This window comes from Trichophyton verrucosum, assembly GCF_000151505.1.
Source record: "Trichophyton verrucosum HKI 0517 chromosome Unknown contig00179_1.f1.exp, whole genome shotgun sequence".
In the NCBI taxonomy this organism is placed as follows: domain Eukaryota; kingdom Fungi; phylum Ascomycota; class Eurotiomycetes; order Onygenales; family Arthrodermataceae; genus Trichophyton; species Trichophyton verrucosum.
Window position 1 is genome coordinate 41,454 of NW_003315539.1, and position 24,055 is coordinate 65,508.

The 24,055-nt window shown below is 46.5% G+C and overlaps 13 protein-coding genes across 13 annotated transcripts; 5 read left to right on the plus strand and 8 right to left on the minus strand.

Moving 5' to 3' along the window:
• Positions 1-37: 37 nt before the first annotated feature.
• TRV_01856 (uncharacterized protein) lies at positions 38-621 on the minus strand (the record flags this gene model as incomplete). The annotated part of the gene is made up of 3 exons (XM_003023948.1): positions 38-184; positions 247-420; positions 553-621. 3 exons carry the CDS (start codon positions 619-621, stop codon positions 38-40), a joined length of 390 nt encoding a protein of 129 aa, XP_003023994.1.
• A 586-nt stretch (positions 622-1,207) lies between these two features.
• Positions 1,208-2,150, minus strand: TRV_01857 (NmrA-like family protein; the record flags this gene model as incomplete). The annotated part of the gene is made up of 2 exons (XM_003023949.1): positions 1,208-1,802; positions 1,861-2,150. The coding sequence occupies 2 exons, from the start codon at positions 2,148-2,150 to the stop codon at positions 1,208-1,210; spliced, it is 885 nt and encodes a 294-aa protein (XP_003023995.1).
• Positions 2,151-4,164: 2,014 nt separating this feature from the next.
• Positions 4,165-4,560, plus strand: TRV_01858 (uncharacterized protein; the record flags this gene model as incomplete). Its single annotated transcript, XM_003023950.1, has 1 exon — positions 4,165-4,560. The coding sequence occupies one exon, from the start codon at positions 4,165-4,167 to the stop codon at positions 4,558-4,560; it is 396 nt and encodes a 131-aa protein (XP_003023996.1).
• A 780-nt stretch (positions 4,561-5,340) lies between these two features.
• On the minus strand, positions 5,341-6,848 carry TRV_01859 (uncharacterized protein; the record flags this gene model as incomplete). Its single annotated transcript, XM_003023951.1, has 2 exons — positions 5,341-6,582; positions 6,654-6,848. The coding sequence occupies 2 exons, from the start codon at positions 6,846-6,848 to the stop codon at positions 5,341-5,343; spliced, it is 1,437 nt and encodes a 478-aa protein (XP_003023997.1).
• A 1,025-nt stretch (positions 6,849-7,873) lies between these two features.
• Positions 7,874-8,732, minus strand: TRV_01860 (oxidoreductase, short-chain dehydrogenase/reductase family; the record flags this gene model as incomplete). Its single annotated transcript, XM_003023952.1, has 2 exons — positions 7,874-8,129; positions 8,191-8,732. 2 exons carry the CDS (start codon positions 8,730-8,732, stop codon positions 7,874-7,876), a joined length of 798 nt encoding a protein of 265 aa, XP_003023998.1.
• A 567-nt stretch (positions 8,733-9,299) lies between these two features.
• TRV_01861 (uncharacterized protein) lies at positions 9,300-10,512 on the plus strand (the record flags this gene model as incomplete). The annotated part of the gene is made up of 2 exons (XM_003023953.1): positions 9,300-9,700; positions 9,765-10,512. 2 exons carry the CDS (start codon positions 9,300-9,302, stop codon positions 10,510-10,512), a joined length of 1,149 nt encoding a protein of 382 aa, XP_003023999.1.
• A 535-nt stretch (positions 10,513-11,047) lies between these two features.
• Positions 11,048-13,017, minus strand: TRV_01862 (FAD-dependent isoamyl alcohol oxidase, putative; the record flags this gene model as incomplete). The annotated part of the gene is made up of 4 exons (XM_003023954.1): positions 11,048-11,121; positions 11,157-12,090; positions 12,143-12,675; positions 12,744-13,017. The coding sequence occupies 4 exons, from the start codon at positions 13,015-13,017 to the stop codon at positions 11,048-11,050; spliced, it is 1,815 nt and encodes a 604-aa protein (XP_003024000.1).
• A 796-nt stretch (positions 13,018-13,813) lies between these two features.
• On the plus strand, positions 13,814-14,941 carry TRV_01863 (dimethylallyl tryptophan synthase, putative; the record flags this gene model as incomplete). Its single annotated transcript, XM_003023955.1, has 1 exon — positions 13,814-14,941. One exon carries the CDS (start codon positions 13,814-13,816, stop codon positions 14,939-14,941), a length of 1,128 nt encoding a protein of 375 aa, XP_003024001.1.
• A 1,606-nt stretch (positions 14,942-16,547) lies between these two features.
• Positions 16,548-17,143, plus strand: TRV_01864 (uncharacterized protein; the record flags this gene model as incomplete). Its single annotated transcript, XM_003023956.1, has 2 exons — positions 16,548-16,844; positions 16,931-17,143. The coding sequence occupies 2 exons, from the start codon at positions 16,548-16,550 to the stop codon at positions 17,141-17,143; spliced, it is 510 nt and encodes a 169-aa protein (XP_003024002.1).
• Positions 17,144-17,570: 427 nt separating this feature from the next.
• TRV_01865 (uncharacterized protein) lies at positions 17,571-18,851 on the minus strand (the record flags this gene model as incomplete). Its single annotated transcript, XM_003023957.1, has 1 exon — positions 17,571-18,851. One exon carries the CDS (start codon positions 18,849-18,851, stop codon positions 17,571-17,573), a length of 1,281 nt encoding a protein of 426 aa, XP_003024003.1.
• A 1,033-nt stretch (positions 18,852-19,884) lies between these two features.
• Positions 19,885-20,793, plus strand: TRV_01866 (cyanamide hydratase, putative; the record flags this gene model as incomplete). Its single annotated transcript, XM_003023958.1, has 1 exon — positions 19,885-20,793. One exon carries the CDS (start codon positions 19,885-19,887, stop codon positions 20,791-20,793), a length of 909 nt encoding a protein of 302 aa, XP_003024004.1.
• A 551-nt stretch (positions 20,794-21,344) lies between these two features.
• On the minus strand, positions 21,345-21,932 carry TRV_01867 (uncharacterized protein; the record flags this gene model as incomplete). Its single annotated transcript, XM_003023959.1, has 1 exon — positions 21,345-21,932. One exon carries the CDS (start codon positions 21,930-21,932, stop codon positions 21,345-21,347), a length of 588 nt encoding a protein of 195 aa, XP_003024005.1.
• Positions 21,933-22,893: 961 nt separating this feature from the next.
• Positions 22,894-23,741, minus strand: TRV_01868 (uncharacterized protein; the record flags this gene model as incomplete). Its single annotated transcript, XM_003023960.1, has 2 exons — positions 22,894-23,093; positions 23,162-23,741. Coding segments are annotated over 2 exons (780 nt in total), but the record flags the coding sequence as incomplete, so codon positions are not given.
• Positions 23,742-24,055: the final 314 nt, after the last annotated feature.

Sequence of the window (24,055 nt, forward strand, 5' to 3'; positions counted from 1 at the left end):
TTTTGGTTAAATGTACACCGGGCTGACATTTTGTTCTCTACTGGAGAGCAATACACTCAAGCTCGACTGGAACACCCTTGGGAAGCTGATGCACGGCAACACAGCTGCGAGCAGGCTTGTGGGAGAAGTACTTCTCAAACACTCCGTTCATCTCTGCAAAGTCAGCCATATCGACGAGGAAGACCTAATGATATTACAAGTTAGAATTGGAGTTCAATATGCCCCGCAACGGCAAGGAGAGCATACGTTAACCTTGACGACCTTATCAATGGAGGAGCCAGCAGCAGTCAGTACAGCACAGATGTTGCGGCAACAGAGGTCAGTCTTCTCAGCAATGCTTCCCTCGAGCAGCTTGCCAGTGTTGTCGGCGGGAATTTGGCCGGAGACGAAGACCTGCCCGCCAGCCTTGATGGCTTGGCTCTAGGAATTGCTTTAGACGAGTTCTTGCTTCCAAGTGATAACCTTCATGTAGAGCAACGCAGGAAACGTACGTATGGGCCAGCAGCTAGAGAAGGTCGGTTAGTCTACTGCTTCGTAGCTTGACTGAAATACCCGGCGGGGCAATGGAGGGGCGAGACTCGACTTACGGGGACAGGCGTCCTTGGTAAAAACAGGCTCCATGGGGAGAGACGTGATCGCAGTTCTGGTAAGCGTGCGCGTGTGGCAAGGTGAGGTTGCGGCTAGATGCGAGAGTCGAAATGGGCGAAGTTGAGCACAGGAGGGAATCAGTCGGCGAGCCAGCATCGGGATGCGTCTCATAGATGGTGTATTTATACGTCAAGCCGGGAGTCACTGGGTTATGTTAGTTCGTGGATGGCTATTATTAACTGCTATTGGCTAGGCAAGAAAGTTCCCCGCGGTCTTTTGCGGTTTACCCGGATGACTAAGCCGGCAAACTTGTTCTTAGGTAATTCTATCTCGACGCCAACCGTTTCGACATCGACGATAAACAATAAACAAAACAAGACGCGAAGCATATACAGGCAGTTGTTAATGATGTCCCATCAGCCGGATTTCTGGATCTCATCATTGGCGCTAGTTAACTACATAAGAGGCTTGGTGTCTGCATTTAATTCAAGGAGATTTTCCCAGAAACCAATGTCTCGATCAACGCATTCGTTGACAGAGTGATCAAGCTTTCCAGGCGTTTGTCAGGAACTCCCGCATGTTGACTGGCTTAACATCAGGGAACATGTTGTTGATGCGCTTATCCTTCGGTAGCTTGAACCCGTCTATAATGGCAACTTGACTCATAGGAAACAACCCAGCTGACGATTTCGGGGGGGTATACCACCTTGTCCGACTGAGGCAGAGGGGTGGACTCGTTGTTCTTTACCTTCTCCAGAGGGTCATAAGAAACTTCAAACTTGGTGCCTGTGGAAGCCCGAAAAAAAAAACAAAAAAAAGTTAGCTCAGTCGTGAACATAAGGATAGTGTCGCCTGTCAGGATCATACCACTAATTTCCTCCGCCATCTTTACCAACTCATTCAGAGTAAGATCGTCTCCTCCCATATACGCAAGCTCTGGCCATTCCTCCGTGCCAAGTAACTTTGCAATGAACTTGGCCATGTCGTATGAATAAGTGAAGGTAACGACATTATTACCATCACCTGGGAGTATAGCTCGGCGGTTGGGGATATCAACTGCATAAGCGAGTGGCTTCAAACGAGTGCGGACATTCGGCATACCCCAATAGTCCATAAAGTAACCGGGAAAGATTCGAGTATACTTCAATTTGGTCTCCTTGAGTGCATTGGTTGCAGCAATATATAGGCTCACTCCGGGAGTGATATGAAGGATCCTGTTATCGGGCTATCAGTAGGTCTTCTTGCAAGCTGCGGGATTGTGGGCGGTGTTACTCTTCTGATTGAACGAATGAATATTCACTGGGAATAAATCTTTTGGTTACAGAAGACTTCTCCGCAGCCTGGATGAGGTTCACTTGAGACTGGCCTGCCTCGGGAGAGATCATACCAATGGTGCAGATTACGGTATCTATATTATGTTTCTCGAGAGAGGCGGCAAGAGACGAGACATCGTTGTAATCTACCTCTACCTGTTCAACTTGGTTGCAAGAGTCACGAGTCTCTCTTTTCTGCTTCGTGTTAGTTGGGTTATTCACCGTGAAGATAGTAGGTGGGTTTTTCATACGCGTGTGAGGATGACGACCTGTTTTTGATACTCAGGAATTTCCAAAAGTGTGTCCACGATCGTCTCTCCGACCGGGCCCATGCCCGCGATGGCAATAGTCATCCTGCAATATGACTGGAAGAATTTGAATTGCGACAAGGAAAGGTGTTGAAATTTTGAAGGAGGACAGTATTTTCAACAATGCCGAATGGCGCAGAGGACGAATGTAAATTTTTGGGCTATGATACTGTATTTATCTTCCTACGAATACTGAAGAAAGGAGGAGGGGGAGAAGAAGACCGTTATCCCTGCTTTTGGAAGCGCTTTTCTGGTGCGGTACGAAACGGTTACTCCGTATGATGATTCCAGTGATGTGACTAATAATATCAAGAGCTCATCTAAAGGGACCTGTGCGGTTGCAAACTGAACTACATCGAATGGCATACATGCAGCCACAAGAAAGCGCCTTTTCAGTTATCGCCCAATTATCCTATCCGCTTCTTTCTACCTCATGCGTAAGGTGGGGGAACTGATAGTACAACCAAAGCTGGCCCCTCCAGCGTTGGGGTTGTTGGTCAACCTGTCAATTCTATTCCCCCTTGCTCGGTTGGCAACATAATGGAATCCTTCTCCTCCATTATTTTCCTTTTTTTTTTCTTTTTTTCTTTTTTCTTTTTTTTTTTTCCCTTCTTCTTTTAATTTCAAGAGGAGTTCCACCCAAAGGAAGGCGTCTTTTCTCATATTTGAGAGATTGACGCTGGTAGATCCAAGGTTCAGTAATTATCAGCGACTCAAAATTAGATCCTAAGTGCTGAATATTTGGTCTTACTTTACTGCACGCTCGCCCTCTCTCTCCAGAAGTTAGCCGACTAACTAGTTAGTTAACTAACTTGTTAACTAGTTAAAGTTGATGGATAAAAAAGCAAGAAGCCAACAGAAAATCCTAGAGCAAACCGGTTAAACTGCTGCTTTATGTGATGATGATAATTTCTCCCATCTTTATATATCCGATAACCATACTTAGTTATAATACGACACTCTGTTGGTGCGTATTGGACTGAAGACATTCACTAGGTATTTCCAATCCTGAAACTATCTACGGCTGGAAAGAATTTCATGTAGTGAGTATTAAGTGGAGGTATCATGCCTTGCAGCTCTCTACTTTATGGAGTGTGCCCATGTAAATGGCGTATTGAGTCATGATCCAACGAATACCACCACGATTATGATAAAAGGAAAAATTTCCCCGCTTGATATATCTAATATTTGGGTAAAGCAAAAGCCTGCTAAGTCCGTAATGATATTGGTTTTTTTTGACTCCATAGCCAGCTCATTCAAGAAATTACAGGGGAATCTAGGACTAATTATACTGTCATACAAACTCTCGTTAAACCGCCACAAACTCTAGCGCTCGCTCATTCAGGGCTAAATTTATCTTCCAGAGAGATATTTTGTACAGCAGCTGGGATTCTAACTCTGTGTGCAGTGCATGGTGCAGCTAACTACACTGCATTGCGACGTAAACCGAATTCTTGTATCCACCGAGGTTTTGAGCAAGAAAAGATGAGGTGGTTCCGAGCAATTTAATTGGCAGCAGACCCCCGTGGAAGAGGTATCATATTTGCGACTTGACTGCATTGAGAAAATATCTAGTCAAAAGGGAGTTATCATGCAAGCGGTATGACCAGGGCTGTTGTCGATAGGCTATTATTATTCGATAGTCAAAATGTTTCGTGCGTGAGGGGATACAGAAACTGGTGGATTTTTCGGTATGCAAGGTATTTTACCCGAGCGGTGATAATGTCGAATAATTTCCCCATACTAGACGGTTGTCCTTGAAATTGATAAGTTATATAAGAGAGGTTCCTCCTTTGATCTTGTTTGCTGATAATTTTCCTCCACAACAGAATTTCCCTACACTTCAAAACCATTTCCTGCAACCCAAATACTATTTTTGTATGTATATGTTATGTCTTGTTTGAGGAAAGTGGAGCTGACGTTTATATAGCCGATAACACGGTCATTTATCCGCCATGGAGAAACCCGCAACTCCGAAAAACACCAAGCCTATCTCAACCAAAGAGAAGGAAGCCGTTATAAAAGCCGCTCAGTACTATGTGGATGGACTTAAAACTGGCAATGTTGACCACAGTCGCAAGGGATTTCACCCAAATGCTGGAATGTACGGCTGGCTTGACAAGGACTTGAAGACTGTTCCTATTCAAGAACTGTTTGATATGATCGTTGAACGAGGATGTACACCAGAGCTAATTTACCACATGGATATTATTGCAATCACACCATCCACGGCAATTGTGGAGGTTGACTCAGAGCTGGAAAATGGAGGATTTCGAGATCATTTAGCGATGGTAAAGGTGGATGGCGAGTGGAAGACGGTTGCAAAATTGTTCCACATTTATGAGCAATGATACAGCTACATTGGTGACCCGAGACCTATAGCTATCGTGATTGGAAAACTCCGTACGCTGTTCCTGTTACAAAGGGGTTTTGTGATAGCTTAAGTAGGGGGTTAGCGTGCTCGATCTTCAAGCAATGTAACTTTCTGAGTCGCCCTTTAATTTTTACAGCACTTCCAAATCATTAGTTACTGCCCACCCAAAGCTCTTATAACACGAGCCACTAGCTCACGTTTATGTCATAACGTGGTAGCAATGCGGCGGCGAAAAATGAATATGGGGGGAAGATTTGGTGAGCCGTAAGGAGCTGGCCAGCTTCCAGAGGTTACCTGTATGGAGTATATCCCCGTCGATCTGGAGATGTTGACCAAGAAAGAGGTGGCCCACTTAGTTAATTTGCGGGCCGAGCTACGTAACTTTATTTGGAAATATGAAAGCTTAATCTCGTGAATTACGCATTTCTGTGGAGCCACAACAGCAGTCAGTACGGAGTATAACACGGCCAACAAGAGCTGCATGTAGATTATTGCCGCCACATAATCTTACGGTTGGAATGAAAATCGCACAAATTTGGGAGTTACAACATTTGTATATGATCTTCGGCACAGGAATCTTTATTTTTTATAAGGGCACTGCTCAATAAGGTGGAAAGATTCAGTCAACCGAAATGTCAACGAGGGGAAATCATTTAGTCAGATTAAAGCATGTTAAATTATCCTGCAGAGAAGCCCCATTATATTACTATAACAACATCGTAGATAACATTGTGAACTGGTTCCAGCGTCCGGCTTCCTACAACCTCAACTGTCCAGGCTGGGCCCTTGAGGGTGAGTCAGGCCGTGCTTTTTCGGCAACAATGGCCTCTGCTCCCTCACGGAGACGACGTGCAAGTTCCGATGAAACAAGTTCAAAGGTGTCATAAACTCTCTTCCTGAGTTCCTCTGGCCCCGGAGCAATTGACTTGCACAGATTTTCGACCATCCTGTCCTGGAACTCTTGGCTACGGAACTCAGGTAGCACCTCATAGTATTCCCTGGCAAACTTGTAGTCATCTTCATGTGGGTGTGACCATGCCTCTGAGGTAACTTGGGAAAGCCATTTTTCGAACTCAGGACCAAGATCATGTTGGCAAGCCGTCTCCTTGCGACGAAGAGGAGCTTTCAGATGATCAATCCCCAAGCGGTACCGTTGAGCGTCAGGATAGGCAAACATACGCGCTTGAAGAATAGGATCCTCCGATGGCTCTACACCTGGGACGAGGTTAGATGGCGAGAAGGCGAGTTTTTCAACCTCAGAGAAATAATCTTTCACGTTGCGATTCAGTGTGAGTTTTCCGAATGGACGAGAGGGAATGGTATCGAGGCCTTTGGGGTATGTTCCAAGATTCCAGTGCTTTGTGAGGTCGAGGATGTTGAAACCTAGTTTAGGCGCATCCTTCGGATCGACAACCTGGACGTTGGCAGTCCATGAGGGGTAGTCACCCCGTTCTATAGCTTCGAAAAGATCCTTGGTGGCAAAGTCCGGGTCGTTGGGATCAACCTTGGCAGTAGATCCGTCGGTGAAGTTAGGGCCACGGTCGGATGCTAGAAAGAAGTGAACATATTTGAATGATCCATCGGGCATTACCCATTTAAAGGCATGTCCAACATAACTGCTCAGCGTTCGCCAGGTAAACATGGTTCCAAAATCGCTGTGCTGCAAAAGCGTCATGTGCAAAGCCTCAGGGTTCTTGGTGACGAAATCCCAGGTCATGTTGGGATTTAGAAGATTTGTTTGCGGGTCTCGACGCTGTGAATGAATCATATCGGGGAACTTGGCTGGGTCACGGATAAAGAAAAATGGGAAGTTTAGTGAAACCCAGTCCCAGTCTCCTTGTTCTGTAAAGAACTTCACAGCCATGCCCTTCAAATCTCTGACTCCGTCAGAAGAGCCACGCTCAAGGCCGGTTGTTGAGAATCGAGTAACACATTGGGTCTTTTTGCCCACTCCAAGGAGCATGTCAATGTTGCAAATGTCAGAGATATCAGCAGTCACCTGATAAGATACGACAAAATATGTGTGTTAGTGAGAATTCTCGAAAACAGAGGCAAGAAAGGTGTCCTTACCTCAAACTCTCCGTATGCTCCAGTTCCTTTGGCATGGACTGCTCTCTCGGGGATTTTCTCACGGTTAAAGTGGGACAAGGCCTCAAGTGTGTAAATATCTCTAGGGCCACGGCTTTGGGTTGAAGACGACATGACTGGACACTTTTCCCCAGAGTTGCCCATGACGGGGCATTTGTCCGCTGCATTTGGAGCCATGATAGATTACTAAATGCGATAATATACTGTAAATGGCTAGAAGTGGGAAGAAAAAGGGTGGCTCAGGGATGGGTAGAGTCAAAGGCAATAATTTTGAAGGACAGAAGAGCAATTCTTATCATCAGACGAGACCTTGTACATGGTAAATAAGAATAAATGGGCAGGACCAGCATTTCCCAAGAAGCATACTTTGCTTATTATCACAATGTCCCTGTTTGGCTACTCGATCTGAGATACTTTGATTATCTCAGTGGCTCAAAAATGAGCCATATAGAATGTTACCAGTCCAAAGGGCCATGTGGTAATCAAAATATCCCACCAAGGCCATCGTGCCAACCGGTGTATCATGTTGTACAACTTCCGAATAATTGTTCATGCAGGCGTCAGTGTCAAAATCACACAACGAAGGCCCACTTAAAATCCAAAATCATATTTGAGAACAGCCTGCAGAAGCTGTTGCACCGCGCGGCCAATCCCTGACTCTGAACTCCGTGCAGGTTTCAGCCTGATGTGCAAGTTAACTTTTGCTGGCAAGGGGTTCCTTTTCCGGTGTGGCTGGTTCTCATTACTGATCTTTCGAAATAGGACCAGGTCAAGGACCTTATTTTTGGGCACTCTGATGCATCTGTGACTATGTGAGGGGTTGTCACCACATTTCAGAACCGACCAGCCTGGTAATCGGACCGCATTGCTAGGTATGAAACTTCGGTATTCCAGTGTTTGGTCGGTATCAACCAACTATTGGAAAGTATGGAACTTAAGCATCATGATCTCTTTTGTAGCTAACGAATACGAGCTGGGGAATTAATAGCTAGTTAACTACCTAACGTAACAAATACTCTGAAAGGGGTTTTTTTTTCCCCGTGTATTATACTCCGTAACCTGGCACCAAAAAATGGCTTTCGTAACACAATGACAATGTAAAATCATGTCGTTATCTCTACGATGATTCAACATTCGAGCTTCATGGCCCCATTTGTGTTGCTATTTCAACTAACTAGTTAACTAGTTAACCCAATCAACAATCAAGGCATACAGGCGCCAACATTGATATTCGCTCCGAAGACGGGACGGGAGTCTTCACTCAACAGCCACACGATAGTCCGCGCAACGTCATCGGCTTCAATAACAGAGAAGCCCTCTTTCTTGTAGGTCTCTTCAACCTCCTCTTGAGTTTTCGCACTCGGTACAAATCTTGGCAGCATCGGCGTCCTTGTGATTCCTTCAAGCATTCCCATGATGTTAGAAAAGTACCCGAGGGCAAAGAGTGTTACTTCAAAACTTATCAGGGGAAACAGTATTAGCTCGTATTCCAAACGGCATCACGTCCTGTGAAACACACGTAGTGAAATAGGCACATCCTGCTTTCGAAGTCCCGTAGGCAAAGACATCAGGCATGTGAGACATCGATGCTATACTGGCCACATTGACAATGCTTCGGTCTCCAGGGTTCGTCGATGAAAATTCCTTCATAGCCCGGACTTGTGCTCGGGTGGAATAAAGAACACCGTCCAGATTTACCTGGAATACCTTCTTCCATTGCTGATCGTCGTCTTCCAGGATGGTAGGAGCCTGCCGCAAACCGGCACCTTGAGCAATGCCTGCAATGTTGGCTGCTCCATGAAGGTCTCCAAACGTGGTAATAATGTCTTGTATCCATTCATCAACATTTGACGAGGATGATACATCTAAGACTGTGCAATGGACCTTTGTGTCTGGGTTGATTTTTTTAATATCTTTCTCCAGTAGTTTCATGTTTTCACTGCAGAGATCTCCAACACAGAGAGTAGCTGCTCCTCTCTTCGCAAGTAGACGGCATGTTGCTGCTCCAATTCCGGACGCGCCACCTGTAATAGCAAATATCTTTGAGGAGACAAACGACATGATTTCGTGGGATAAAGGGGGATCGAGGTAGATTCAATAGGCACGTTGGAAGTATATCACTAGTGGAGTGGATTTTCTTTCCCAGAGATTTCTGAAATGCTTCGCACTTCCCAGAGTAAAGTACAATCCGCAGTTAGTTAGCTATGAATCAAAATAGTTTATAGAGTTGGATACAGATAAGACTTAAGTATAGTTCTTCACTCACTCCCGTATTTATACCTGCTGCTGTTTCGATAATATGATGCAAACTTTTTTTTTCTTTTTAGTTTAGTTTCCGAAGTTACCAATGTCTTCTGTATTGGGTGTTATTTCCTCTCATATGGAGCTGATGAGCTGATGAAACAAGACCTAATAATCTCCCCCTCTTTCCAAACACACAAGCTTGCAGATATGGTACAGCGTTGTCTGTATATTATAAGACTAACGCATTTTCATACCTGTAAATATGTGTAAGAAAATGAAATGTGATGAGAAATATTATGCGCTGGGGTGGATATTGTATCCAATCCAAATTTGAGTGAATGCCTCTGGATAACACATGTAGTAAGTTTGTGGAGTTAGACTAAAATGCAGTGGATGAAGTTGGCTGTTTATCCGTATTTAAATCTAGAAAAAGGCACAATGCAGCAGTCAACTCCCATTTCACTGTTACCCGACAAAAGACAGAACGAGGAGGAGAGAACAGAATCCATCATGGGAAGCATTAATCCCCCTCAAATCCTCGACATCCGTCGAAGCAAATTTGAAGAGTCTATCCCAAAACAAGTTGAAGCGGGACTGTTATCCAGCCCAAAGACCCTTCCAGCGCTCCTTTTCTATAGCACTGAGGGAATACAACATTGGAATCGCTATTCCCATGCGTCTGATTTTTATCCCAGACATGAAGAAATTCAAATCTTAAAGGACAAGGCTACAGATATGGCGGCATCGATTGCAGATGGGAGTGTTGTTGTTGATCTCGGAAGCGCGTAAGATTCTATATATCTACCCCTAGGTTTCAGTGTCGCGAACTAAATCATCGGGTAATTACAGAAGCCTAGACAAAGTCATACACCTTCTAGAGGCCCTAGAAGCTGCTCAGAAGAAAGTCACCTACTATGCGCTGGATTTGAGCTTTTCAGAGCTCACCTCAACTTTACAAGCCATACCGACCGATCAATTTGTTCATGTGCAGTTTTCTGCCCTTCATGGCACATTTGATGATGGCCTCCAGTGGCTAAAAGAAACTCTTGTTATCCGAGACCAACCACACTGCCTTTTGCTGTTCGGATTAACAATCGGAAATTTTTCCCGTCCAAACGCGGCGAAATTTTTGCATAACATTGCCTCTCACGCTCTGGTTGAGTCTCCTTCACAGAGCTCCATTCTACTGACACTAGATAGCTGCAAGGTCCCTACCAAAGTTATCCGGGCCTACACAGCGGAGGGTGTCGTTCCGTTCGCATTGGAGTCACTCAAGTATGGCAACACTCTCTTCCAGCAGGATGCAGGAGAAAACGTCTTTGATCCTGAGGATTGGTATTTCCTCAGTGAGTGGAATTACGTGCTTGGAAGACATGAGGCATCATTGGTACCTCGATCAAAAGACATCAAGCTCGGGCGGCCTCTGGACAAAATTGTGGTAGGCAAGCACGAGAAGGTTCGCTTTGGGTGCAGTTACAAATACGACTCCGAGGAACGGAAGGAACTCTTTGGGACTGCTGGGTTACGCGATGTGAAGTCGTGGTCGAAGGAAGGCTGTGATGTGGCATTCTACCAGCTGAAGTGTTGTCCAAACTAGCATGGACCAACTCCAATTTTTGGTTTGTTTGTGGGCCTGGCGCTAGTTAGTTAGCTACGGTAGTAATAACTTAGTTAAACCAGTTATTTGAGGAGTGGGTTCACCAACCTTGTATTTTTTTGTGTCACAAAAGTTTGCTCGTTTTAAGCACTATCCCGAAACCTAAAATTTAACTTTAAATGTGAGCCTATCATAACTTGTTCAGTAACTTTGCTACCCCAAAAATGGTAAATAGTACAAGCCTTCAGTCGAATTTCAAACATGGGTTCAGCTAGAGAAGGGAAAAGGAGCATTAGGCATCATGGTTGGGTGAAGGATACTGTATTTACACACTGTGGCGGAACATCTTACAAACGTCTTTACTCTCAAGTTCAAGAGGAAGTGTGTCTAGCTTTCTGCAAAACTAGATGCCTACAAGTGAAAGAGCCCAGGGAGATACAGAGTACTCGACATAACATTCAGGCAACAAAAGTTACCTTAAAATAAAGTTCAATCATCGGACAATAGCTTATGCAATGAAGTAAACAGAGCTGTTCTAACGGCGAGCTACCTTCAGAGTGTTTATCCCCTCAAGATAGAAGTAGGAAAAGAAATAAACCTCGTCACTTTCTGGTGCAGTGCATTCCGACTCTTCCGACACATACCTTCAGAGTCCCATCTCTCGCTACCAACACCAAGTTTGCTGAAAAAGAGATCATCAGTATCCCATTTCTTCTTGATGTTAGATAGACGGCCATAGTTCGGTCCCCAATAGATTTGTTGGAAGTCCTTCTCATTAGGATCCCCGACGTTGCGGTACGATAGCTTTATATTAGGATCGAGCGCATATAACATAGGCATTTGGGTGTTGGTTAATCTCTCGCGAGCTTTTGCCCTGCCTTCAATTGACGGTTCGACTGTGTGTACGTAATTAATGAGTTGCGACGCCGACCGCCAAGCAGGGTGCATAGACGTTTCTGCCAGTTCTCCATTACGAATAACACGACCACCAAGATTACTGGTAAAGATAAGGTCACCAGCAGACACAGGGAGGTTTGCAAGGGCTTTTGCAACTTTCTCCGGTCCCTGGGGGGAGTCGAATAGTTGTTGGGAAATCGCGACAGTAGATCCAAGGACGCCGTAATCGTTGTCAGAGTGAATATCTGGGACCTGTCTGTAATTGGAACTGAAATGCGGTAAGTTCTTGGACGAATATGTGTATTTGACGTTGGCGCGGCTGAGTTTGGTTAGGAATGGTTTCATGCGACGATCGATGACGGCTGCCTCAGTTGCGTCAAGAAAAAAAAACTTGATGCTTGCTTGAACTGCAAGATTGGGCAGGACTGCAATAACTAGTTGCCCACCGACATTATCGTGGTTAAGCGACTGTAAAGCAGTAAGGACTATCGACAGCCCCTGGGTCCATGATGACGAGATGGCTTGGGGGGCTTCAAGAAGAATCTCAGATATCACAACGGGAACATCCGGAAAGACACGCATGGTAGCTCGAGTGACAACCCCAAATGTCCCGCCTCCACCGCCACGGAGAGCCCAAAAAAGGTCTTGGTTTTGGAGTGCATTAGCAACTACGAGCTCTCCCTAGAATGAAAAATTAGTTGTGATGGGCGGTAAGAGTGATTCAGGCACTTACATCTGCTGTAACAACCTCATACTCGAGCACGTTGTCAACACCAAAACCTTGGTTTAGACTTAGAAAGTCAGAAATCCCACCTCCCTGGAGGAAACCTCCAACTACCCCGACTGTCGGGCAGTCTCCGCCAAGCACCATGTAACCATGGCGAGCAGCTTGAGCGTATAAATCCCCCATCATTACGCCTGCACCAACAGTCACTGCTGGTCCAAGTGATGTATTCGACCCATCCAGTCGCATATCAGCATGGAATTGAATCTCCTGTAAGCGATGAGTATGGATTTGAAAGGAGTCCGGGGCACTCGATCTCCCCGCTAGATCATGTCCAGTATTACGAATGACAAGGCGAAGCTTGTGCTTCCTTGCAAACCGAACTGCCTCTTGGACCTGCTTGGTGGACTCCACTCCGACTGTAAAAAGAGGGATGCGGCCTTGGTGACAAGAATTCACGGCAGAGGCCGTCCGCAACGACCCCACTGGGCAGCTCTCGTTGGCTGTTTCACCAGCCTCCCACACCCAATCCTGCAGCACACCTGTGAGCATCATTAATGTTAGTCAAAAACAGTAAAAGGTACTGTCGAATAGCCGGAGCTTCACCTACCTGGATTGGAAGCCCTCCACCCACTATCCCTTGACAATAGCAGGATATTATCGCAGGCGCTCCTGTTGAAACTTGGCCCATAGCAAACATGCGCCGCTGGTCTTAAACGATGAAGCTTCCCGTCAACCGAAGTGTTGAATGAGTTCCAGAGTTCCTCGGATGGCCAGCACGATTCCCATGGCCGGCACCGACAAGACGCCGACTGCGTCTCCTGCGTGTAAATTAGCCAGCTCAGAAGAGCGACCAACCCAGTCGACCAGAGTAGAAATTGCATCCTGCAAGTTTGGACAGCGCTCAAAAATGATAATCCAAATTGTGGCACAGCTGTTAAATAAACAAGCGGAGAGATCCCTGGATGAGCAAAGCGGAATTCTCCGTTTAGGATTGTCACATTGCTCCTCTAAATACCATAATTAGCGGTCATACAAGAGAACACATTGGGCTTACAAGTCAATGATCCATTTTTAAGTTACTCCGCCTGTAATGAATTGGCTGGGCTGCAGCATCCAAATATTGGGAGAAAGCATGCATGCATTGCTTCGGTCGATCTAGAGCTCAATATCAGACTCAAAATCTTTCTGAGAGGTTTCGTGTTCCACTAGGATGAAAGACACAAGCGGCCCGAAGCTAAAGCAGAGGAAAGAAGAAAAAAAAGTAAATAAAGTCCAGACAGGGATGAGAGTGAGAGCGTGTTGCATGAGAAATATGTACGCATCCCACCTCTAATATGCCCTGTGGTTATTGATAATATGGCGATTAAATTTGAAAAGACGATGGGCATACTGGAACATTTCTTTTGGTATCAGGCCAGCTCGAAAGGTTGTAAGTAATGCGTAAGATGCACTAACTTGAACCATACAACTCTTGCCAGCCCTGTGGTTGGGTGATCTTCAGAGTTCTAAGGATGAAGTTCTATGCAGAAGTTGGTCTAAATTTTGCACCCAACTATTGATTGTGGTCCTGTCCCAGGCTATAATTATCTCAGAGTGACCAGGTCTCTCCGGTAGACACTCATCCTCAGCATCATTTTCACTATTGAGACGTCCCAAGTCTAGTTCAACACAATCGCAATGGGCTCTATCGAAATCCCTAACTGCTCCGGCTCGATCGTCTACAAGACTATATCCGACTTTATCGATTTCCCCGACCATGAACAGAAGCTATGGTGGCATAGCACGGCACCAATGTTTGCTGAGATGCTCAGGGTTGCCGGATATGACCTTCACTCTCAGTACAAAATTTTGGGTATTTTCCTCAACCACGTCATCCCATTCCTAGGAGTCTACCCAACACGGATAAACAATCGATGGCTGAGCATCCTAACTCGATATGGAACCCCGTTTGAGCTGAGTTTAAACTGCTCACAGTCACTGGTACGATATACCTACGAGCCCATCAACTCAGCGACTGGCACGGTTAAAGACCCTTTCAACACTCATTCCATATGGGATGCACTCGACCGGTTGATGCCACTGCAGAAGGGTATCGATCTTGAGTTTTTCAAGCATCTGAAGCAGGACCTCACAGTCGATGACCAGGACTCTGCTTATCTTTTGGAAAACAATCTTGTTGGAGGTCAGATCCGAACCCAGAACAAGCTGGCCCTTGACCTGAAAGGGGGAAACTTCGTGTTGAAGACTTATATCTACCCTGCTCTCAAGGCTCTTGCCACTGGAAAATCGATCAAGACATTAATGTTTGACTCCGTTTATCGTTTGTGCAGGCAAAACCCATCACTGGAAGCTCCTCTACGCGCTCTTGAGGAGTATGTTGATTCCAAGGGTCCTAACAGCACCGCATCTCCCCGGTTGCTTTCTTGCGACCTGATTGATCCTAGCAAGTCCCGTGTCAAGATCTATATATTGGAACTCAACGTTACATTGGAAGCAATGGAGGATTTGTGGACGATGGGAGGCCGATTGAACGATGCGTCAACCCTAGCAGGACTTGAGATGCTGCGAGAGCTGTGGGATCTCATCAAACTACCACCTGGAATGCGAGAATACCCCGAGCCTTTCTTGCAGTTGGGAACAATCCCCGATGAGCAGCTTCCCCTGATGGCCAACTACACGCTCCATCATGACCAAGCCATGCCTGAGCCACAAGTATACTTCACAACATTCGGCCTGAATGATGGTCGCGTAGCTGACGGGCTTGTGACCTTCTTCGAAAGACGAGGCTGGAACCACATGGCCTAGACGTACAAGGACAGCCTGCGCGCCTATTAGTAAGTCAATCAACCGGTTTGTGGTCGTAGGTCACAGAACACTAATTTTGATTCAACCAACAGCCCGCATGCGGACCAAGAGACCCTCAACTACCTGCACGCCTATATCTCCTTCTCATACAGGAAAGGAAAACCGTATCTTAGCGTATATCTCCAGACTTTCGAAACTGGAGACTGGCCAATTTGTAAGTGTGCAACCGTTCAAATGAGGAAGTGGAATATCAATCTGACCGATATTGTTAGCCAACTTTGGGATTCCGGTGGTCAAGCCTCTCCGTAGCAATGTAGGATGCCAACACCCGATTTCATTCAGCATCCCAATCACCAAAGCCCCGCTCTTGGGTGTGTAAGTATTGAGCCAATATGCTATTGTTATTATCACTTCAAGACAGTTTTGCCAACAGTGCTTGACTTTGGGGGTTATCTTTGTAGATAAATGACTCTGTCTGGCGATTATGGTCTTTTGGCAGTGCAGAGATGATGTGCTGCACAGCATTCCCAAGAGCCAACCATGTGGTAGCTCGGTATTGTTTCCTCGCCCCATCTTCCCTTTTCCTCCTCTCGTGTTCGTTCTTCTCTTGGTCCTTAGTGAAATCCCTTTTGGTTTTTTTCTTCACTTGATTTCCTAGTTTGACTTAGCTGCTTTAAACTCCAACGGGGCGACTCTTTTCCTAGAGTTACTGATTTTAGCTATTCCCTATTAATTGCCAGAAGATATTCTTGTACCCAAGTTTTTTGGAGACCGTCGAAAGTATCATGCTGCTCTATGGCAAATCAAGTTCAGACGATGCCTCTGCTGGTACCTGGGTATGGGGGGGTATGTTCAGTGCCGACCGCGTACTGGACGCAGTGAACGTGGTAGACGCTCTTCTCTTCGGCCTGGGGAGAGGATGGAGCGGGCGCCGTGGGGGTGGCGAATGTCGTCAAACAGCCCCAAACGGGTTAGACTACCCGTCGAGCGTGCCAAGCCGGGTATTAACATCACGTGATAACCACTGCCAAGTTTTGCCGCGTTCGAGCTGGTTTGAGCGCATTAAAGTGACTAACTTTGGTCCCGGAGAGGGGGCTTTCGCTTATTCCTTTTTATATTAGGGGGGATGAGAGAGACGGAGGACATGGTGATAGCACTGCCGGCCTCGGTAGCTCGCTTACTGCGTAAAAATGGGTGTCCCGTCCATACAAAGTATATCTTCGTGCTCCCCGGCTATAGTCTGGGAAATTTCGCTTAGGCCGTTAGTAACTATGTCCTCCGTAATAAGCTACCTTCCGCCGCGGCCAGGTCTATATAAAAAGGGGGGACGGCCCTCTTTGTCACCCCATCATCTCTATCTCCCTACATCATCTTCTAACAGCCTTAACACGCCTTGTATATGCCAAACGAAAGACGAAGAGAAGAGGCATCAGCATGTTCACTAACCAGCTTCTGATCATCCTCGCCTTTGGCATGAGTATCGTCTCGGCCCATTTCCGCGTCGAATACCCTTACTGGCGAGGGAACTCCTTCAAAACACAGTATACTCGTCCATGTGAGTCGCATAGCATCGTTGCAAATCAGGAGGTTTCCCCCACGGCTGACAATGACTCCAGGCGGCGGCGTCAATGTCACCACGAATCGTACTCAGTGGCCCGTTGACGGTGGTGCTATCCTCTTCACGCCCACTCACCATTGGGCTTTGACCTATGTCAACCTCGGCTTGGGAGATGATGACTCTATCATCTTCAATAACACACTCGTCCCTGGCTTCAACCAGACTGGAAACGGCACCTTTTGTTTCCCGAAGATCTCCATTCCAGCAGGTCTAGGTATCAAAGACGGCACAAACGCAAGCCTGCAAATTGTCCAGGCGTCAGCGGGGGGTGCAGCGCTGTACAATGTATGTACATATATTTTCCCCGACGTAGGCAAGGAGACAGAGAGACCTTGAAGAAATAAATTGGCTAACATGATACGGGTATATAGTGCATGGATATCACATTCTCCAGTTCACCTAAAAACCTCCTCGCCCAGGGTATGTGCGTCAACTCTACCGGAGTTGGTGGCGTGGCTATCACTTCAGCGCCCACTTCTGGAGAGGGAATGCCATCCAGTGGGGGTGCCATCTCCAGCGCAGGCGCTGCTAGCATGGGGGCTACTGCCTTGCTTGCCTTTGCTGTTGCTAGCTTGCTCATTTAAATAGATCATGCTCTGCGTGGATGAGAGTATTGCCGCCTAATTAATCAGTTTTAACCACGGGAATGACGATATGATCAGCATGCATCTGGCTCTAGGTATCACACCCGCTTGCACTTGTAATTTGGTAAACGACCTTCTATTCCGCCATCTTTTCTCCTGGTTAATGAGCCAAGGATCTGATATGCAAAATATAAAACAGACTATCATGCAGACTCGCTAAGTTGGGTATATAAAACAGCAACGACAGCAAAATTTCTCGTAGTACATGAAGTCAATAATCATGAAATAAAACGCTGTTAACAAAAATATGTGAAAAAAATTTAGTGCGGGGCATGGCTAAATCACAGATATTCAAATGCTAGCTTTCACTAACAAGGAGAGGGAGGAAACTTCGAAAAATTAACAAATTAGTCCGGATTCAGTTTGTCTATTTACTGCCCATCTTTTCCAACAGCATGGCTGCTGCTTCGGCAGTATACCCAAAAAATACCGGCCCGTTAAAGACCATTCTCGGCTGTGGATTGGGTATATGGGTAATAGGCGCCTCTGGGGAAAGATTTGATCGCGGGACGGAGTAAGTATTTGTTTGGGTATTTGTGTGCGGCATTTGATGATGCGAGTGAATACGACGATGGCTGCTTGCCTCATCAATTTCAGGGCCAGGTTGTTCGTCTTCGTCCACAGCCGCATCGAGAGTGGCATTGGCTTCAGCCTCTGCTTCTGCGTCATTCCCGAACGTCGACGCTTGTCCAAGAGGACTTAGGCGGCCTTGAGAGGGCAAAAGCATCGTTGGTTCCTCATCTACCACTTCCGGCTTCTCATAGTGTGACTCGGGTGGATGGGTAAAGGTATGGTCTACGGCAGGCTGTTCAGGAGGTACATGAATACCCCAAGGGCGACTCGGCGATTCCCCTACACGTACATCGCGTAGAGGGCGTTCGAAGTGGCCCTGTCGGTCATAGTCGCCATTTGTGAGGCCCTGGTGTTCGTCCGGAGCAGGTGCAGCAGTTTCGATTTCCTCAGGAGACGTTGAGCCCGCCGGCGGTGACTTATTGCTCACATCTTCTGCCCATTTTTCAACTCGCTCGACTGAGCTGGGCTGAGCAACAGGATCCGTATCTCCCTGCCGGGTTTCGTCTATTTCATGAGGGACTGATAGGTAAGGCTGATGGTATTCGCCAAGCCCTTTCACCATATTTATCACATTGCCATATTTGGCATCAATTTTCCGGCTTGTCTGGGGATTATTCTGGTACCGGCGAATACAAACTGAGTGACTTCTTGGAATCTCATGCTTGTGGTTCAGAAAGTATTCTGCCAGTTCCTCAGGAGAATGATCCCCCAGGTACCGGATGGGGCAGCGTGCCGACGAGGAGTGAACTGTTGAAGGCACACCTTCTCCAATCTTCTCCAGCTTAATGGGGTCTCCGTCGTCATTCTGACAGCTTTCACCATTTATATTTGTTTCTTCTCCTGCATCGGCCGATGAGTTGGAGTTTTTGAAAGGGCAACCAAGTGCACCCTTGATGCCATTTGTCGTGAAATCATGTTCCATCGAAGTTCTACGCTTTCCATGATCAAAGGGACAAGTTCGCAAAGTACTGGAGTCTTGTGTATTTTCTAGCTTGCGTAAGGCAGCCGTAGAGATCTCTAAGCTCTCGGTGATGTTCTTTGTTTCCGTAGAGGATATATAGCCTGTCTTCTCCATACTGGTGACCCAGTCGACATTGTCGGTGGCAGTCTCATCAAGACTGGGTGGATGATGAGTAGAACCTAAGATTGTATCTAGTTTATTATCTGATCCTTCGGGGAGCGTGCTTGCAAGCTTTTGATACTGTTCAAAGCAAGTTAGCTATGATGTTCGATACAATAAAAAGACATATCAACACTAGTTTATGAAGCCATCAGATAATACATGATAATCGTTCATAGCTGCGTGAGCAACTCTTGATCTAGAGCTAATCGGATTTTTCTCATCATTTGGCAGTGGGGGTTGGGGGTGATGATAAGTGGGAAGAGAGAAGTACAGTAGTACATTAGAGCGGTATGCATACCTCATCAAAAGCATACTGAAGCCGGCTCTGAAGCACTTGCTCCTGCCGAGTCAACTTTCGTGCAATCTCCAGGAGTGCAACAAATCCTCTCGCCAGAATCTTCAGCTCGTCATTTTGTCTAGCAGCTTCGGCCACTGCAGGAGTCATCTTTTCGGGTGATAAGAGGACACACTACTTATCGACCGCGACTTTCTTACAGAGTCTTCTTCCATGAAGCAGAGCAACAAGGAAGACGCTCGCGTTGGAGAAAAGAAAGAAAGAAAATGAAAGAGAAAGAAATCTCGACGTTGAAATAGTTTTCCGCTAGCTAAGTTGGCCCGGCCAGGGCTCGTGACCGGTCATGTGATGTAAAATATTATGTAAGATTAACTTAGTTGCCAGTGATTATATAATGTTGACTAATTTGCTAAACTCCATATTACTCAGCCGTCGCGCTCTTGTTCAACGTCATTCCCAACTTCGCAGCAAATTATGACGGAATGTGAGGAGCGGAGAGCAATGCGGGAGGCATAAAAACACATAAACATGGCTATAGAAGGCTGGCTTAGTATAAACTGCTGCCATATTCCCAATAATAGCGCATCCTGACGGGCTGTTGACTTCGAACGCATTTCTTGCACTCTTAACTAGTTAGTTACCTTTGTCAAATTAGGCTTGAAGTTGCCACTAGGTACCAATACCAGCACCATGCCACCAATTCCCGGAGGCCCAGCTGATATATTCGGCTTCACTGCTGTTGATGCGTCTGCGGAGAAGCTCTTCGACCAGATTGGGCTTCGGGATATGCCTCCACCTCCAGTAATACCAGTCTCTGCAACCCCGATTCCCCAGACAATCCTAGCAAGACGCATACAGGGGTATGCTAAAGTCCATCTTCCTACTCCTACATTCCACCACTCTATGAGAGTATATCACTTTGGAATTGCCATGAAGCGTTATGCGTTCCCAGCCTGGGCATTCAGTGACGAAACTTACTTTATTACTTGCATGCTACACGATATTGGAACCACAGAAGATCACCTTCGAGCTTCTCGTATGAGTTTTGAACTTTATGGCGGCTTTATAGCCATGGACTTGCTTCAATACCCTATTAATGAGCATGCTTCCACCATCATTGATCCTGATAAAAGAGTCACTGCATCAAATGCGCTTGCTGAAAGCGTCGTTGAGGCTATTATGCGGCACCAGGACATACGTGAGACCGGGAAGATCACCGCTTTGGGGCAATTGATTCAGCTGGCCACTATTTTTGGTGTGTCTACATTTCTTCAGCATCTATTCCGTCGAAACCCCAATTTTGATATTGCTAACACCGAAAAAGACAACATTGGAGGGCATGAACAGTTGCTTTCAGCGGAAACAGTCAAGGATGTTATTGAGCACTACCCGCGTATGCAGTGGAACAATTGCTTTGCAGCTACAATTCGCAAGGAAATTTCCCTCAAGCCATGGGCACACTCTACTACTCTTGGTACTGACGAGTTCCCATCGCGCATCGAGAATAATCCTGTTGGTTTAAAGTTTGAGAGTCTGGAAAAAAGGGTTGATGAAGAAGGTGGTATAACTGGCGAGGTCAAAGGTATGGATGATAAGTAATAACTGCTTCCACCTTTATCGAACCCAAAACATGAATTCGTTGCCGTGGTTGTAGAGGGTCATTGAATACAACATTATCTGCTGACCCCTCGGACCCCTTGCCTAACCATAGCTAGTAGTACATGCTTTATTGCTGGTGTGAATAAAGATGACCATTACTTGAACTGGGCCTCCGTAACTACTTCCATCTTTGCCAGATGGATACTTATACTTGCTGTATATTTAGCCCATTTCGATACATACATAATTCTCTAGAAGATGGGGGCTCTTGATGGCCTCGGAAGGCTAAAATTGTTGATGGATATCTTATCATCATGCAAATGTATAGGACGTCGCTCGTCTCTTTAATCTATACCCACAAGCAACTGCCACCGAATCGACGAATTAATATTATAAATACACGGAAAGCATCTTGGAACCGGATTCAAACGCCTTGACATGATTGAACATCATCAACGCTGCCAACTAATCGAGAAATTTGGGAGCAGTCAGACAACACAGTTTTAGTATCAATGGGCATCGCACAGAGGTAGATCAAACATGCCCACCAACTACAGCTTGCACATGGCCAGGATAACAGCGTGGGATCCATCTTCCCCATTCACGTCTCCGATATACCCAATTCGGCCGCTCTCATAGGGTGCAAACACAATGGCAGCTTGAGTGAGATCGTGAATAGGTTCCGGGTAGAAGACATGGGATTCTATCGTTGACTCTTCGTCTGCCGCATAAAGTCTGCTTTCAGGCGGAACATTCTTGAGATAGAGAGCTTTCTGGCTATACGATGTCTGTAACCTCTCCATGGACAGTCCCTGGCAATTCGTATTGACATGCACAGTTGTTCGATGATAGCTCCCAGATTTCCAGGGGAGACCCCAGCTGAACTCGAAGAAACGATTGAGATGGTCCGGCTTAGCGAAGGAACTAAAGGTGGCCCCGAACACGATTGTACCGCCACTCCGAACGTAGGAGATTATTTTCTCGAGAACTGTGGCATACTTTGTTTTCAGGAGAGCAGCATCAGTGGCGAATATCGCGTCAGGCGTATATTCCGAGAGATATCTTAGAGCCCCGTCTAGTTTCTTTGCTCGCTGGACCTTTGCTTTCGAAAGGAGGCTGTCAATAAGGTCCTTGTACATTTCGTCGAAGAAGGCTTCTGTTTCAAGCGAGAGAAAAAATATTCGCGGCAGATTTGTGGTCTCAGCGGACGCCTGTTGGGAAACGATCTTATCACTTTAACCGCTGTTTCTGACTGCTCTTAATGGCTTTTCTGGGTTCGTTTGAGCTGACTGGAGGCGATGGTCGAGAGGAGAGAGGTTACTGATATGTGGCAGTTGCCTGGGTCGCTATTTATTATTAGTCAACTAGGTAGCTAACTTATACTACCTCCATTAACCCAGATGCCCGGAACGTTGACAAGTCTATTGGAAGGAAAAACCATTGTAGCTAGACGCTGTCTTTATTGAAATTGCCTGTTGACTACTAATTGCACCACTTAGTTGGCTGTTTTATGTTTCGAGGATAACTACCTTTCAGGCCTAACGAAATAACTCCAATCGCCGCAACAATAGCCATTTATGTCATGTCATTATTAATCCCTAGGGGAAAGGATAATATTATGGGTCATAGAAGGAAATTTTTGCCTTTATCAAGTAAAAAAAATGAGAGAGAGAGAGAGAAAACCAGTGGGAATAACAGCAATGGGGAAACATGGGGTGTAACTTGAAGTTCTTTTTTGTTGAGATATAAAAGAAAGGGGCGGCGGAGGAGATCTTGGTCTAGTATGCCCATGCCATCTGCTGCTCAGGGGTCCCAAACAAATAGGCTGCAGAGTCAAATCGAGCACTAATCTGTGTAAAACATAGCATGGTATAAAATTGAATCCCAGGTGGAAATCGAACACGGTAGCTCTTTCGAAGCGAGGCGTGTGTGAGTGTGTGTGTATTGATTAGAATTAGTTCTGGCTGGGCTTTGCGTTTTGGGTCTGGTTCTAGCAGACGAATCGAAGGTAGGGTTGACTTTCTGAGATAAAGCCCGTCTATAGTGCGCAGGCATGCATGGCTGGGTGTTGACTGGTTGACTGGACACGTGTATCATAATTTATTTGCTCTCTTGAGTTGCGAGGAGGGTATAGACCGGGGCAGGGAGCTTGTCACGGCCCTTGAGGAAGTCGAGTTCAAGCATGAAGACAAAACCGAGGAGATTGCCTCCAAGTTTCTGTACGAGGGAGCCTGCTGCATATGCAGAGCCACCTGGTAGAAAAACATTTAGATTTAGCATGGAGGGGTATTTCTTTCTTTCTTTTTTTTAAGAAAAAAAAAAAAGTAAAAAAAAAAAAAAAAGAAGGGGAGGAAGTGAAGGAACATACCAGTTGCAATGATGTCGTCGACTACGATGACCTTCTGGCCCGGCTTGATGGCATCGCTCTGCATCTGGAAGAAGTCACTGCCGTACTCCTTCTGATACTCCTGGGTGATGACAGGTCCAGGGAGCTTTCCCTGCTTCCTGACGGGGACAAAGGCAGCCCCGAGTCTCAGGGCCAAGGTAGGGCCGAAGAGAAACCCGCGAGCATCGAGGCCTACGATGACATCTGGTTTCTGGTCTGCACCGTAGGTCTCGAGCAGATGCAGCTCGAGGCCCCTGATGAGCGACTCGTGGAGGGCGGGGTCTGCGAAGATGGGTAAGATATCCTCGAACAGGATGCCTGGAGACGGGAAATCCGGGAACTGGCGCAGAGATGAGCGCAGCTTCACCTTAAGACTGGCGAGTTCGGCGGTGCGGGAGGCAGAGGGGGCGGCGTCCCCGGCGACTTGGGCGGTGGAAGAGGCATTGGACTTGTCGCGATAAGCCTGCTGGTTATCGGCGGAGGGGGGAAGGCTCATGCTAGACGGAGTGAAGGGAGACGGTGGGAGCAGGAGAGTCGAGCGTCGCAGCGGACAGATGTAGATCTAAAGAGAGATAGAGAGGATGTATATATATATATAGAGAGAGTGTGTGTGTGTGTGTGTGTGTGAGTGCGAGTGTGTAGATGGTAGGGAGTGAGAGGTGAGGTTGGAGGTGAGGTGAGGTGAGGTGAGGTGGGATGGAGGGGAGCAAAAGCCGCCCTGCTAAATAACTAATAGTTAGTCAACAGCTGAAAATCTCTCCTGACGGGACGCCGTGGCTAGTTGGAGCAGCCCGACCAACGACAGGAGAAGAAAAACTCCCGATGATAAATACAGCGGCCGCCTGGGATCCTCTCCTGTTCCCCCTGCAAGCTCCA